Source organism: Gambusia affinis, linkage group LG21 (assembly GCF_019740435.1).
Source record: "Gambusia affinis linkage group LG21, SWU_Gaff_1.0, whole genome shotgun sequence".
Classification (NCBI taxonomy): Eukaryota; Metazoa; Chordata; class Actinopteri; order Cyprinodontiformes; family Poeciliidae; genus Gambusia; species Gambusia affinis.
The window spans coordinates 22,470,856-22,487,602 of NC_057888.1; the positions used below are offsets into that span (position 1 = coordinate 22,470,856).

The 16,747-nt window shown below is 44.4% G+C and overlaps 1 protein-coding gene across 2 annotated transcripts in view; it reads right to left on the reverse strand.

The window, feature by feature from the left end:
• Positions 1–11,721, reverse strand: part of tgfbr1b (transforming growth factor, beta receptor 1 b) — a 36,586-nt gene extending 24,865 nt beyond the window's left edge. For both annotated transcript variants that reach the window (XM_044104284.1, XM_044104282.1), the window contains exon 1: positions 11,623–11,721. In XM_044104284.1, coding sequence (XP_043960219.1) covers positions 11,623–11,686 — 64 coding nt within the window. In that variant the 5' untranslated portion in view covers positions 11,687–11,721. The remainder of the gene's footprint in view (positions 1–11,622) is intronic.
• Positions 11,722–16,747: the final 5,026 nt, after the last annotated feature.

Sequence of the window (16,747 nt, forward strand, 5' to 3'; positions counted from 1 at the left end):
GGCATATAACATCCAAAGGCACCCCAGTCATGGCAGCAAACGATGTCGACATGCCCCTTGTAGAGTGGCACTTCACTCCTGCCGGCAGTGGCCGGTCCTGCAAAGCATAAGCCTTGGAGATCAAATCCACAACCCAGTGTGCAAGTCGCTGCTTAGAAAGTGCCTGAACTTTCCGTGAGCCAGCGCAGCAAACAAAAAGGCTATTTGTCTTTCTGAAGGATGCCGTGGCATTGACAATATGCCTCAAGGGCACGAACAGGCCACGGTGGTTCAGAGGGGTTACCGGTGTCAAACCGGGCAAGATGGAGCGGCTGGGTACTGCCTGCCGCCGGTGACACCTTAGGAATAAATGCGACGTCAGACCACAGTGTAACGCCTGAGCCACCAGCATTCCACCGGCAGCAGGACTCAGCTGTCGAGAGAGCCTGTAATTCCCCCACACGTTTTGCAGAAACCATAGCCAAAAGGAACGCTGTCTGCAGTGAGTGCCACTTGAGGTCTGCCCATGTCAGGGGCTCAATTGTGAGGGACCGAAGAGCCTCAAGCACAAGAGAAAGGTCCCACGCCGGTGCCACAGGGCGGTTGGGTGGTCGCAAACGCCAAGCACCCCTTAAAAACAGCACAACGTCCTTGTCTCGGCCCACAGAACAACCATTCAGCCCGACATGCCAACAGGAAATGGCAGCCACACACACCTTCAAAGTAGACGGAGACCGTCCTTGATCCCATAATGCCTGCAGGAAGGTCAGTATGTGAGAAACTGAACACTGCACCGGGTCCCGCCCTCTATTACGGCAAGTCGCAAAGACCGTCCACTTGCTAGCATAGACAGCTCGCGTGGACGGCGCCCATGCATTAGCCATTGTATGCATTATGGACCCAGTGTATCTTGAGAAAGTGGACCCCGGCGTTGCAGGGGCCAAATCCAGAGCTGGAGCCGGTCCAGTTTGGGGTGCAAACTCTGATCCCCCATCTGGAAAAGAAGATCACTCCTGGAGGGGAGACGCATTGGCGAGCCGGAGCGGAGCTCGCACAGTAGAGGAAACCAAGTCCTCGCTGGCCAGTAGGGGGCCACCAGCAGAACCCTGTGCCCCTCCTGACGCACCCTGAGGAGAGTCTGAAAAAGTAGGCTGAATGGTGGAAAGGCATAAAGGAGGGTCCGGGGCCAGTCGTGTGCCAGAGCATCGTGGCCCAGAGGGCTGCTGTTGTACAATGAGAACCAAAGGGGACAGCGAAACGCGTCCCTTGAGGCAAAGAGGTCCGCCCTGCCAAAGACCTTCCAGATGCACTCCACTACCTCTCGGTGAAGCTTCCACTCCCCTGGAAGCGGCTTCTGACGGGATAGAAAATCTGCTGGCATGTTCTCCGGCCCTGGGATGTAGGCTACTCTGAGGCTGGTTATGTATGGAGCTGCACAGGTCAGAAGCCGTTGAGTCAAGCACAACAGTTTCCTTGACCTGGTTCCCCCCTGGTGGTTGATGTGGAAAACCAAAGTGGTGTTGTCTGACCTCACCAGCACATGCTTCCCCTGCAAGCCCGGAAGAAAGCTCTGAAGAGCCAGAAGTACAGCCCATAACTCTAAGACATTGATGTGTTCCCTGCTCTGCCGCTGGGGTGACAGGCAAGCAGTCATTGAGATGGAATCCATGGCAATGCCCAGGACTGCTTTTCTCCATGTTCACCTGCAAGCCCAAGCATCCCACATGATGGAGCACTAACCGAGTATCTTGAACCGCCTGGTCCCGTGTCGCGGCACAAATGAGCCAGTCGGCCAGATATGGGAGGATCCTTAATCCCTGTGCCTGCAGAGGAGAAAGGGCCGCTGCAACACATCGGGTGAACACCCTGGGAGACAGTGAAAGTCCGAACGGGAGGACCCTGAACTGGAAATGCCTCCCCTGAAAAGCAAAACGAAGAAACCGCCAATGGGGCGGAGCGATTGGAATGTGAAAATAAGCATCCCTGAGATCTGTGGAAGTGAACCAATCGCCCGGGGAAATCACCTGCAACACTTCCTTGTGGTCAGCATATGAAAAGGCATGACTGGACGCAGGCTCACGGTCTTCTTCGGAACCAGAAAATACATGGAATAAAAGCCCCCTGGCTCCAGCAGGGGGTCCACAGGCACTATAGCACCCTTGGCCAGCAAGGTGCAGATTTCTTGGTTCAGTGCCTGTGCCTTCACCGGGTCGCGGATCACAGTCATCCTGACCCGGCCGGGGATAGATGGCCAGTGGCGGAATTGAAGACGGTACCCCACAAGTCCGGGGTGTGGGCAGCCCAGAAGCTGAGCTGTCCTGGAGTAAAAAAAACTGACTGCCGGCCCTAAGGCATCATCTACGGGCCCCCCGGCCCTTTGAAGGCCTGGGAGGACGCCGGCCAGACTAAGCGGCTCGAAAGGGATGAAAGGACCTTGTCCCAGCTCGGTCTGGAGCTCTGTTTCTCTGAGCTAGAGCAGGTCCCTGGACCAATCTCTGACCTGGTACCAGACCCTGGGGCTCAGTGGAAGAAGGAGAAGGCCCTGAGGACCTCCGTGAAGGACCCGCAGCTGCCCAGGTGCTGACTGGCTGGCGATCACACCTGTGAAGCCCTGCCAGCTGTTGCCTTGTTCTAGAGGCCTGAGCTGTACGGTCCAAGGCGTCCAGTGCCGCAGAACCAAAAAGTTCCCCCGGATCCACAGGCAAGGCCCGGAGGGTCCTCCTACAAGGCACAGTAAGTGGTGACTGCACCAACCAGACCTGGCGGCGAGCGTGAACCAGTGTGGAGAGTGTGCGTCCAAGTTCCCTCGTCATAAGAGCAAAGGCCTGCAGAGATGCATCAACCAGGCCTTGCGTGGCATGGTCCAGTGGAACAGATTCCAAGGAGGAAGACAGGGCCAGCATAAGATGGGAGAGAGAGTTCCCAATCCGGCCCATGCGGGCCCCAGAGTCATAGGCCTTGCAGAGAAGGTCGTCGGTAATACGGCACTGAGGACGCGGACAACGGGCATTGGGCCGCAAAGCCTCATCAGGTGGGATAATAAGAGAGGCAATGCCCGGTTCCACCACTGGCATCTGCCCCAAGCCAACCCTGGGTGCCTCCTGCATAGCTGCCAGGACCCTGCCATCCGTTGTCAGACATGAAAGCGCCTTGGTGTCTGACCAGCAAGCATGTAGTTCCCGCACATACTCCGCCGAGAGAGGAACCACAAAGGCAGTCTCTGATCTACTGCGCTTAAAGGCGCTGGAAGCCATAGGCTGGGCCTGAGGAACACTAATCTGTAAACGAGCAAGAGCCGTTCGAATAGCGGATGTCACAGACTTCCCCGTATCCTCCTGGGAGGCAATGGAGTCCGACCCAGAGGCCCCGGAGCCCAGCTCCGGAAGGTCCTCACAGAAATGGGTGCCAGAGGCCGCCACAGAAACAGCATCGTTGTCATTGACTGACATTTCATCCTGCTCGGGAGGGAGGGCCGCGTCGCGATCACCAGCAGTCTGAAAGGACTGGAGGAGGGCTTTCATTTGGGCCATCTCAGTAGTGAGATGATCCACTCTCGTGGACAGCCTCCCTGCATCAGTCTGTCTGGCTCGCTTTGCTGGTACCGAAGGTGCAGCCACAGTAGATCGTTTGCACATCGCCTTCCCCATCGGCAACAGACTACGCGGCGCAGCGCCCGCCCAGTCGGTAGGCTGCTCCAGCGCAGCCAACCTATCCAGTCTGACTGACCGGGGCATGACGCAACAGTTGGGGCAAGCGTTATCTGACAGTGCCTCCCGGAGATGTTCCACACTGAGGCAGGAGGGACACAAGTCATGCCCGTCGTCGGGCTGAAGTGGAACCAGACAGGTCGAGCAGCATAAATTATCCAGCAACATACTGCTGAAAGGCGTGATTAGCCCGCCAGCAACAAGAAGTCAACACGAGCAGAAAACGCTTCTGGCGACTCCGTTGTAGGAAAACCCCCGTAGAGGGTCCAAACTCAGCGTGAGCAGAAACGCCACAAGCAAATCGATTATCAACCAAAGATGAACTCAGCATGAGCAGAGACGCCACTGGTGAGTCAGATAAATAACAGCAAAGTAAAATGGACTCAGCACGAGCAGAAAACGCTACTGGTGAATGTAAATAAATAAACTGTAGAAGAACTCAACGCGAGCAGAAACGCTACTGTTGAGTGTTGGCAAACAAACTGTAGAACTCAACGCGAGCAGAAACACTACTGTTGAGTGTTGGCAAACACACTGTAGAACTCAACGCAAGCAGAAACACTACTGGTGAGTTCAGGCAAACAAACTATAAAAGAACCCAACGCGAGCAGAAACGCTACTGGTGAGTTCAGGTAAACAACTCAACGCGAGCAGAGACGCTACGGGTGAGTTTAGAGAAACCAACTGAAAACGAACTCAGCGCGAGCAGAAACGCTACCGTGAGTCAAAAGAGCCACAAAAATTAACGTGGCAATTCAAAGCGAACAGTAAACTACTGCGGAGAAAAGAAGAAAAACTTACCAATCGCCGCGGCCACCGCAGATCAGGTAAGGTGAAAGCAGCTTGTGCAGCCCCTGGAGGGCGAGACTTACCCGCAGCTCCGACCAAAGCCGGTCACGGGGCTACCAGCAACAAGCAGCTAGGAAAATAGTGGTACACACAGAAGCAACCAGCTTCACATGACCACACACCTGTACTCAACACACCTGCGCGCGAGAAGAACAAAAGGGATTGATTGCCGGGTGCCACGTGACTATATAGAGTCACGTGGGTCCCTGGCAGGTCACAGGTGACTTTGTTGTCATTAGTACTCGACCTGCGCATGCGCAAGAATGATCATTCAGTGCTTGAAGCACCGCCTCTGGCGGTCAGTAGGGATGAAATAGAACTTCTGCTCTTGACACCACTCTGTTAAAAATGTAAACTCTGTTTACTCTGTGACACCTCCAGGCTCTGCAACCATCTTCTGATGTCTATTTATTTCTCATTTTGTGCTGTTTGTTTCTTTATCTTTTTATGTATGTATATTTATATTGTGTGTTGTGTATGTGTATATAACCTGCACTTTAACTCGAGTCAAGCACGTTGTAATCTGTTGATGACAATGACAAATAAATCTTATCTTAAACAGATGATCAAATTAAACAATTTGCACGTCTCACAAGCATCTTGTAAAGATTTGAATTCATCAATTCAAATCTTTACATGAGGTTGATAAAAAAAAGGCCTCAAAGAGGCAATTTACTTGCATACCGTTAGTTCCAGAGGCTCTAATTGCTGTCCAGTGTTACATTCATATTAAATATATGAAACCGCAGTTCTTAATTTGAATCTACTATCTTGTCATGAATCCAACGTGATAATTTTATTAATTCTGATGCTTAAATGTAGGCAAATAAATGAGAAACATATTTAAAAGTTTGGCATGCACATGGTGCCCTGCCCCCCATCCACACACGCACACACATGTGATCAGTGTGTTCTAATGAGAGTATCTGTGTGTGTGCAAAAGAAAGAATACGTTTCTCTGCACCAGCCTGCCTTTTATAACCTCCGAAAATTTCCATAGGTCATGACCCCCCATTCAACCCCCATCTGCCCATTCTGGTCAGATCTTTGTCTGTACTAGATGTGATGATTTATGCTGAGAATGGGGGCCCTCAGCCACAGACACCCATGACCCCATCTACCCCTGACTCCCACTGAAAGAACTAGAGGTGCAGTAAGGTTGCCATCTGCCCAGCTCAATTGTTTTCTCCTATGTCCAAACTGGAGTTTGGACATAGGAGAGATGAGCAACAGATACCAAATGGTCCTTATTACATACATACTCACACGCACGCATGGATACACACGTACACACACGCACACACACACACTGCTTTATTCAGAGCAGAGTGCAGATGAGGAGCCAGACAGGACAACAGTGAGTCTGGTTTTAAAAAGCCCAGACGTTCTACGGTGAGCCTTTACTCTCTAACTTTAATAGCTCACTAAAAAACGAGGATATGGAGTTCCTGTACTTGCAGAGAGCTTAAATTATTCCAACCAATCATTATGAAAACTATTTAATACCACAAATCCAACCTGTCAAGAGAAACCGCTCAGACCAATGGACGAAGAGATGGACAGACGGATGAACCAGCCCGGGGAGGACAAGGTATAGCATCTGTCTGCTCTTATAAATATACAGAAGTCTGACCTAAAGGATAGACAGCTGCTCCAGCCCACACACAACACAGAATTGTATAACTTAGTACTTTTTAAGAAAAAAGATTCAACAAATAAGGTCAAATAAATTCCAGGCAGCCTCTTTAAAATATCCACCTCATGTTGTCCTAGAGTCTCCAGGTTAACCAGATCTGGGTTCTGTTACCAGGTCAGAACTCAAATGGAACGCTAGAGAAGAACTTCCATTACGAACTGACCAATCAGAGCCAATCATCAGCAGCACCTTGTTGGCTTCATCACACCAACTGATACAGGACTGGTTGTTGAGATGTTCAAAGATTATTTCTAAAATGCTGTGCAAATATCCATGTCAGTGACAAATAAAATTAAAAAACACACACACATAAATATACATAGAGTGAGAAGTTGGCATAATTGAGAAGGGAATGTGGGATGTGAGCAGCAGAGTTGGGAATGTTTGAGGCAGATGAGTCGTGGCTCAGCCAGGCTGTCTGGGTTCTGCAGCGCTATCCCACTGTCCCACTGTGTCCTCCTCTGTCCTCAGCCCAGTTGTCTCTGTTACACCCAGCAGGACCTCTACAGTCAGCCTCTTGTTCAGAATGACTAAACGCCCTGAAGTAGCTCCTTCTGTCAACATTGAGGCTAACTCAAGTTGGTGTTTGTCAAGGGGAACACTGGTAGCCATGCTCCCATTTCCTTCCAAGAGTTCCTAGTGTTTGGACAACCAGAAACACATATGATCCAGGGATGTTTTCTATTGAGCTTTAATGGATAGGTTAAAACCCAGTTATGTCCAGATTAACACTGAATCTGGACAATCAGCTGAATAATCCTTATTCAGCAATCAGCTGAGTTCCTGTTCCTGCCAGTTCCTGTTTCAGCAACTGGCTGAAACATACCTAGCAACTCTGTTGTTGTTAGGTATTACCCAGCAACAGGGTAAACCACACCTAGCACTGAGGTCAACCACACCTAGCAAATGGGCATATGCCTTCTACAAAAAGCATAATAATAATTATCTTCAGTCTGAATTAAGTCAAGGTAAAACCATTCTAAGGATAAATCTGATCTGATGGAAGGTGTCCAATATGAGAACAATATCTGCCTCTGCAGGAACAGGCTTACCTGAACATTTGCAAAGAAAGCCCGTCTCTGTGGAGCTCGTACATTCATTGAGCTCCACAGCTTCATTACTACATTTGTCCCTTTGAATCCAGCAGATACTAGCATCTAGAAAGCCCTTCTAATTAGTTGTGGTTTCTGCACCTGGACAACAGACAACCAGGGTCGCACACATGCCTGACAAAACCCAAATAACATGAGAAAAATCCACTTTCACCTGATGCAGTCAGATGAGGTCATACGTAGAGAGGAACAGGTAGTTAACAGGTGACATGAGCAAGCTGGAATCAAACCTAAACCTTGTAACTGCACCATGACTACAATCCCCACCGAGACAGATGAAACGTCTCGTGAACACAGAAGAGCCACTGCATCACATTACTGATCACCACATCAAATCACATTTAGTTTTCTTCTTCTCATGCAGTAGACGTATCACATCTGAAAACTGCCTGTGACCTTAGCAACAACCAGCCCAAAGCACTTTGTGAGATCAGCTGGAAAAAGAATACCAAAAAGACTAAAAGAATGAGATAAGGAACAGAAATGGAATAATCTTGGACTCTTTCCATGTTTGTTTAAATCCTAAACTCAGACCTCTAATGAAACTGAAACCCATTTCAACATAAGACAAGTGACAAACAGTAGAAGAAATATTCTTCAACAGATGTGGCCAGGTAAGCACATCTACATGCAACAGCTCAAGGACAAGAGACTGTTATCTCTCCACACAAGTTTCATAGCAGAAGAGTGGAGAGGGAGTGGCACTGGTCTTGTGTGCTGAATCCATAAGGAAGAGTGAACTCTGGCATCAGTTACCTGCCAGGCTCATGGTCCGGTACAGAGTGCAGCATTAAGCCCGGCCAGGAGGAGCGAGCCAGAGAAACGCTGGTTTAAAAGCCGAACGTGACAGTCTAAATGAACCTGTGTCGTAAAACTGTAGCAACTGAATACGGCAACACAACAAACATGTATACAGATACATGTATACAGATACATGTATACATGTACAGATACACCTAAACTGTAATCATGCAATGGAGATTTACCAGCTTGGTGAACAAAACTTCAAACAATGGGCTGTCACTGTCTTACTGACAGTTCACAATCACTGAGGTGTTTAATCAACAACTAAATACAAACAATGAAACTGTGTGTACCAAGACGAGTTGCTCAATCACTGAACAGATAATGCCCTTTAATCTAATTAATAAACCAGAATTTCAAAGGATCCTGCAAACGTTTGACACCCAGCACACAGTAAGTTTGCACATTTTTCCCCTTTAAAGTCCTACCTGGCAGTTTAGCCAATATATTTTATAGGATAAGTTTGATTACAGAGACTTCACAGTCTATTTCATTTATTTATAGTCTGCTTATATATTTTGAATATTTAAAATATCTTCAAGTTCCAGTGTTAGATGTTCTGTAGAAATTAGTTTATTGATCTTTTAGAGAGTATGCTTGTATTTAGGGCTGCTGTGATTCCTCGAATGATTCGAGTACCTCGATTGTTAAAATTCCTTGAGGAAAATTTATCTGCCTCGGAGCTTCATTAAATTATGTTTTATTATTTATCACACTATGTTCCGGTTTTTAATATGGACACAAGAGCTATGAATGGCTGGGCAAGGTGAGAGTTCATTTATTAAATTGACTGAAGATGAATACATAAACTAAATGCTGGAGCGTTGACATTTTTATAAGTGTATTTGTGGGCCTGCCTCATTATTATTAAATTGAATATAATTTCAGATTTCTATATAAATTTTCTTCAGGTTAACTTAGAAACTGAGCTATTATTGTTAATTTTCTAAACTACAGAAAAGTGATTGTCAGGGATGCACAAATGTGAAAAATTGGACTGATGTTGATAGTAACACTGCTGATATTTTATTTCATCTAAATTTTTTATCTGATTACTTGATTAATTATTCTTTCAATTAATTGAAAGAATAATTGATAGAATACTCAATTACTAAAATATGGGTTTATAACAGCCCTACTTGTTTTGTGTTTCATGCTCCTTAAACGAATTCACTTTTACTCACTGTGATGTAAAGAATCATCACATGGCCTACAAACCCTCTGTAGCTGAAAACTATTTTTATGAAGTGTTGCTATTTTAGACGATTTAAAGGATAAAATATTTCAGAGTTCAGACATCTGGTCCAGTTTCAGCTCACCAGTGAGCTGACTGTGCAGAGGAATGAAGTAATGATATGGTGCAAACAAAGGAAGTCAGCCAGACATGAGTCATTCTCTGGACATCTACAGGAGTAGATACTCTCTGGTAGCTCTGGAAATAGTCTGTGTTAGCACGAGGAGAATCCCATGTAGCCCACTGATGCTTTGTGTGTGTGTGTGTGTGTGTGTGTGAGTGCTGGTGCTGCTGCAGGGAATGGTGCTGCTCAGCAGCACCTCAGGGCAGCATCTCCTGGCTCTGTTCCTGTCATAGACAGCACACTGGGCTCCAGTCAGGTGGAAATGGCCGAGCTCCATGCTGCCACGCACCAACCTGCCATGACAGTCCTGATGCTGGACAAAGACGAGGAATTCCCTCCCCCCTCCCTAAATTGAACCAACAGATCAATTTAAGAGCCAGCCAGCAGCTGCTTCAACTGAGATTGTTCTGCTTGCTGATGAAAAACCACCTTCCTCCATTCATGCTGACGCTTCCTTGCCCATCCCGTCTCCCTTTCTTTTTACACAAAGGAAACATGTTAATCTCCAAATCAGTAAGAGAAAATCAAGACTGTCTCTTTGTATACATGTTCATGTGAGACACGTTGGGACTGGAGAAGAGAAAACTCCTCAGCATTGTTAAACACTGACTGGAATGTGACCAGATAGAGATGCAGAGACTTATTTTATCTCCAAGGAAATGAAATGTTGCTCATCTATAACCCAGATAATGCAGGACTCTTCACAGTCTCCATACTCTTCCAGCTAAATTAGAGCTAACCGGGCTCTGCTCTCCATTGTGCACAGAGATCCACACGTACAGAAATGTGTGTTCACTGGGATTACCAGCAGGTTCTACTGGGAGGAGATCACTGGGTGGGATCCTACAATCAATACTTACAGTGAAACTAAACCAAAATGTCTGCAGAGTGCTGATGTAAACATTTGACAGGATGTTCTTGGCCTGTTTCATCGTTTTTTAGGACACAACTGTTTATTCTGGTATAGATCAAAACCTAGTATATTCTGCAAACAAAAACATGATCTGTGAAACATTACTCTATCCTGTAAAAACATAAAAGGCCTATTTCTTATGCATTTTCCCTAAAGATGCAGGGTCATATATAAGAACCTTCAAGAAAACAGTAATATGCTTAAACATTATTCATCAACCAAGTAAAAACAGTTTTTATCTGCTTAGTGCCAAATTACACCAATGTAAAAAAAAAGTTCCGTATTATTTCATTTCAACAAGCATTATTACCGGTATTTATAAACATTTTAAGTTTGTTAATGGGTTTTATAAATACATTCGGTAATAGCCGGTCCTTTGAGAACATTAAATACCTTGATATGGCTCAAAATGAAGATGAGTTGGAAGCGCCTGCTTTAGCCCAATCAGAAGCTAACTTCAACTCAGTGGTTAATAAGTTCAGAGCCGAACTGAACAAGGAAACCTGCTGAAAATCAGCCCTCTGGTGGGTATTAAACAGTAACACCTGGTTCATGTGTAAAAAGTAATAATTATTTAATAGCTCGTTGGATTTCAAAGAGCCCTCAAAGGTTTCTGTAATATCCACAACAACGTCGAAGGGTGAAATGAAGAGATGTGAAATGAGTAACTGCGGTAAGTTAGAAACGATCGTTTCGCACTAAATTATACACACACATACATTCATCTCTCGAGAGCAACATCTTGAGCTGAAATATCTACCCGAAGCAACGATCCGACTACAAAGTCAATGCCCAACTTCTACCTCACAGAATCAAACATCACATGAGAAATCCAGGCAACTTTGTGTTAGCTGAACTGCCGACAACTCCCCTGGACAATAGCGGACCCGAACGCTCTTTGTGGGCGAACTGAGTCCAGACCCCGGCCAGCTTAGCCACAGCGCGAACAGCAACATGGCTTTCCGGGTTTGATTAAAGCTCCCTGCTTGTTTTCCCCCATCAGCCAGACAATAAACATTCCTGAGACAGGCGGCAGCGGGCTGGCCACAGACCCTGCGCCATCTTAGTTGCATACACTCCGCTTTTAACGGGCTTCTTCAACAAAGAGCTTTACTAACAAAGCTCTTCAGGCAAAGAGCGAAACCCACAAGAACACTTCAAAGCGGAACGAACAGCTCCAAAACCCCCACGGAATGACTCTTACCGTCAATATCATGTAACCTTGTCCAGGACAGCAGAACCAGCAGAAGGTATGCTATTACATCCATCGTGGCTACAGACCAGACTGGCACCCGTCTGCTAACTTCTCTAAGCTCAGAGGATCGTTAGCTCCTATTGGCTGACAGAACGTCTAGTCCCGCCTTCACAGCGCCTGTTCCAGCGAAGGCATAGGCTGTTTGGTTGAGGGACTAATACCCCGTCCTATTGAATTAGAACCGTACCACCCCTGTAAACAAACACTTGCAGTTCACTGTAATGGCAACATTTTAATCCAAAAATGTGTTATATGACTCAATTCAAAATCATTCATAAAGAGTCAATTCATAGTAAATGATATTCTGAGGAACTTTACAAGACAAACAGCTCTAATACATTGTTTTAACTATAGTAATAACAGTAATAACTATTTATGTGGCATGAGAGGGGGTTGCGAGTGTGCGCGTGGGTGTGTGTGGAATCTAAAAGAAACATTTCAAAAACCTAAAATCAAAGGAAAGTTTTGGGATAAGATCTTTATAATTTATTTCCACACAGTCAATGTTGAAACTGGAAACATGCAGACTTGTCCCGAGGACACAGGATTGTGACACACGCATTTTCAAGCCAGGAAAAGAGAACTATATGTCGCAGCGTCTCTACAAGTCAACACAAACAACTGACACAGTCACTGGCTGCCACAGCATTTGCTTGATAAGATATTTACAAGGACAAGCTTATTTTTACTAACACAAAATCTTATCAATTTCTGTACATTTAAATAGATCAATTGACAACTATTACTATATCATCACTAATTTAGCAACCTCCCAGATCAATCAGGTGTTCTGGTTTTGTATCTTTATTTCCCCAGAACCAAAAAATGTAAATTAGCATCCATTCAATTTTTATGCTCCTCTAATCTATCAATTCTTAAAAAAAAAAAAAAACAGCAGAAATGCTTTAAATTAAGAATAAATTAACATTTGTTCAGAGCTCCTTCCAATAAATAACAACTGGAACATCAAAAGGTCTGTTTTTTTAACCTTTTATTTATTTTCCTGACTTTGCTACTTGTGATGTTTTGCTTGTTTGTTGTTTTATTTTCCTTTTAATCACGTGAAGCACATTGAATCGATAGGACTCAATGTGCTATAGAACTAAAATTGCTTTGCCTTGCCTTTACCTCCTAATGGAAAAAACTAAATCTAAATATTATTTACAATTAATTTCCGAGGAGCAGGCCCCGGGGAAGACCCAGGACACGCTGGAGGGACTATGTTTCTCGGCTGGCCTGGGGACGCCTTGGAATTCCTCCAGAGGAGCTGGAAGAAGTGGCTGGGGAGAGGGAAGTCTGGGCCTCCCTTCTGAAGCTGCTACCCCCGCGACCCGACCCCGGATAAGTGGAAGAAGATGGATGGATGGATGGATGGATGGATGGATGGATGGATGGATGGATGGATGGATGGATGGATGGATGGATGGATGGATGGATGGATGGATGGATGGATGGATGGATGGATGGATGGATGGATGATTTCCGAATCTTTTAATGATAAAAAATAATTGGGAAGCACCTCAAATCATCATTGGAGATACAGATGGGACTGAAAGCCATTTTAATAAACATTTCCTTTTTGTTTGGTACCTGAATTCTAGAATCTAGGACTGCATTCCTGGAAAAGAACATCTTGCCAGTAGTGAACCCATGGTTTGGGAAACTTTACTGCACAAGCAACAGGAGAGTTCACTCCTGCAGTCTATTTTACAATTTTGGAGAAAGAATGAAGGAAAATCCAAAAGCTGACATAGAACTGCACCCTGCAGCATGATAATAACCCAAAGCAAACAATAAAATTCAAGAACTGGTGAGTATTAAGTCATGGAAGATGAGGAAAGTCAAAGCTTTGATCTTGATGACCCTAGGGTGACTTAAAACAGTCGGTACATGCCAGAAACCCCTTTCACGAAAATGGCAAACACTGACACAGTCTCCGGATGTAGAAAAGTCTACATAAAAACAGAAGCCAAGGAATTAATCAGTAATATGACTGCAAACAAAACAGTTAATGAAGCTGGATACTGACTGCTTTCAGGCAGGGATAATCTTTTGCATCAAACAAACACACAGACAAACACACACACACACACACACACACACACACACACAAACTCATTAAGCATTTGAAACAGTTTGGTATTTCCTGTTTCAACAACTTTATCATCAAGGTGGTAAAGTTAAACGACTTACCCTGCACTGATATATGAGCTAGACATTCATTACAAATCAAACAAAATTAAAACTGGTAAAAATCAATATACACTTGTATCATAAGTGCTGCAGGTTTTATACGTTTCTTTCTTGTAACTCAACAGGTCTATTTGTTTGTTGTTGAGAGATATTTCATGCCTTTAAACATGCAGAGAGGAGCATAGCTGAGAAACACTAGGAGAGAACTGGGTTGCTTTCAAAACTGGTACTCAGCCATAATGACAGGATAGCATCAGGATCAGTCTTGGTGCTAAATTTCTAAATGTTTTTCTCTTTTTCTTGTTGCATCCAGACATGTACAAAGAATCAGAATCCAGAGTTAAGGTCAGGGAACAGACTGTTTCATCCAGGGACCCTCCGTTACTCCATCATATCTGATATGCTGGAGGAGCTCTGCCTGTTATTCTACTGCTTTACTTTTATCTTAGACATAGTTACATTTTCACAAAGAACTGCAACAGTGCATCTTTCAAATCAACATAAAAACACATAAAATGTGTCTAATTTCACATTCCTTTACCAAGTGGAGACTCAGTGTACGAAGAAAGATCAAAATCAATGAGGTCTAAATATTAAACTGCCTTGCCATTTCTATAAAACAAAAATATGTGCACACATATATATACCCACAAAACTTCACATTTCAAAGTGAACTCTAACAGCTATTGACCTTTAAAAAGCAAACAGGCAGATACTGTGACTTCGAAAGAGGGCATTCTCTGGTCTTGGTGTTATTTCTGTTTGTCAATCCACATCCAGAATGCACATTTCTAGGAACAGCAGTAGAGAAGTCAAGGCTGTGAAACTGTGAAACCAAGGTTGCCTCAATCTGAAACAATTTGTTCTCAACCTTCTGATTAGAATTTTAGTGTTAAAAGTTTTACAGCAGCTCATCAACTCGATGTCATGGGGGGAGTGGGGGGTGGGGTAAAAAATTTGGCCACATGTCCTACATTTCACTATTTAGGCCACATGACAAAATCATTGACTTGTCAATTTTCAAACATGGAGCTCCACCTCTCTACATGCAGCCCTTTTTAAACATTTGATTTTGTTAGTCCTTAACCAGATGCACTAACAAATAGCAAAAGTTGAAAACAGAGATTCTAAGTTTAATGTAATGATTGCAAGTTGAAATGTCATGCTCCTTAACCCACATGCAGAACACCATCAGGAGAACAGGAATCAGATAAAGTTTATTTTAAAACAATATGAAAAAATTGGCTGAGTGGATCTGATCCTTGGGGCAGGCTTATGGAGTCTTCTGCACAATAAACAGCAAAGGGAGATGGTGAGTTTGTGGTTTTCAGAAATGGGAACTTCGAGAGTAGTTAGACTGATCTTACTTGACGATTATTTCCACCAAGAAGAGGGGAAACTGCGGGTTGTGGTTTTGATTCCTTTGTAGGAGTCTTTGAGGTGATCCAGGTTCCAGAGAGAGGGCTCGGCTGAGTTTGTTCCGGGTGATGTGGAGGCTGCGACGGAGGGTGTTCAGTAGTGATGGGTCCGGCAACACCGACGCGTCGGCGCATGTGTCAAGCCCATAGACCAAAACCCGCGTCGGTGTTGCTTTCAGCAAGTCATGTGACCGATACAGGACCTGTTTCGAAATGACACTGACGCGTCAAACTGTGTTTACAAGGAAGCGAATCTGTCAACGGGATGCATTTGCCAAAATAATTCTTGATCTTTTACGGTACAGCGTCAACTATGGAGCCTCAAGACAAACGGAAGGTTTTGTAGTTTGGGACCCTTTTGCTCTTACGTCAGAAAACAAGGCATTGGTTATCACTTCGTTGTTGTTTCCTCCGGTTCTTTTCACTTTATACTCGATCCATCTGAATCCAAATTCAGCTGAAATTGACTCTTAGTTTACTTTATTGTGTTCTGGAGGCTAAGTGTTGCATATGTTTGTCCTTTTAAATTATACATTTCATAATTTTATTCTTAAATTACCCTCCATAAATAAAAATCTTTAGACAGAAAAAAAGAAAATAAAGACAACCCCGCTATAAATAAATAAAAACATTTCCAGCAAAACACATTCATAAAGATCTACGTATAAAATAAATATAAAAGAAGAAATGTAATTTATATGAACAATATACAGTGTAACTAAAATAAAAGCCAAATACACCAGTTCCCAACATAAAATGGTTGTTTTCACAAATAATGAATGTTTATTTTGAACAAAATTTCAAACCGAAAAACAACAGAAACAATAAAAATAAGTACAATCAGGTTGAAAAGGAGCAGGAAGAAGAATACACTTATTATTTCCCCTGTACATTACCCTAAAATGATTTCCTTAATACCATAAAATTCATTACCATATTACAAGTCTTTTTATAGAAAAAAAAACTTACTTAATATACATAATCACATACACCATCAACATTACAATAAATGTGCCACTGACTAAAAAATAACTGCCAAGCTGGATATAACCACTAAGGACATATTACAACAATGTGTAGACCTAAGGTTTCACACATATTAAAGGGGTTAGTGTCAGTGTCAGATTCTGATATGGGCAACTGATAGAACGGCAATGTGAGGATTTGGGTTTTTCTGTGTTGATCTGTGTATTTATTTCGAGTTTCATGTGTCTCGGTGAGAAACGCTAAAGGAATTTATCAACATGGATACAGCACGCTGGAGTGAGTTAAAAAGAAATATCAAGGACTTCAAAGAAATTGTAGCGGAACCGTATTTCTCATACAGACGCCTCAGTGTGGTCATCCGTCTTCTCCTGGTGCTGGAGGACTGGCCCGCTCACCTCCGTCTGCTGGGTTTGGTGGAGCTGCAGCGAGAGGCCAAGTGGGAGCACCTTTGCTGTCATAGCTGGCGACCCTCTTCC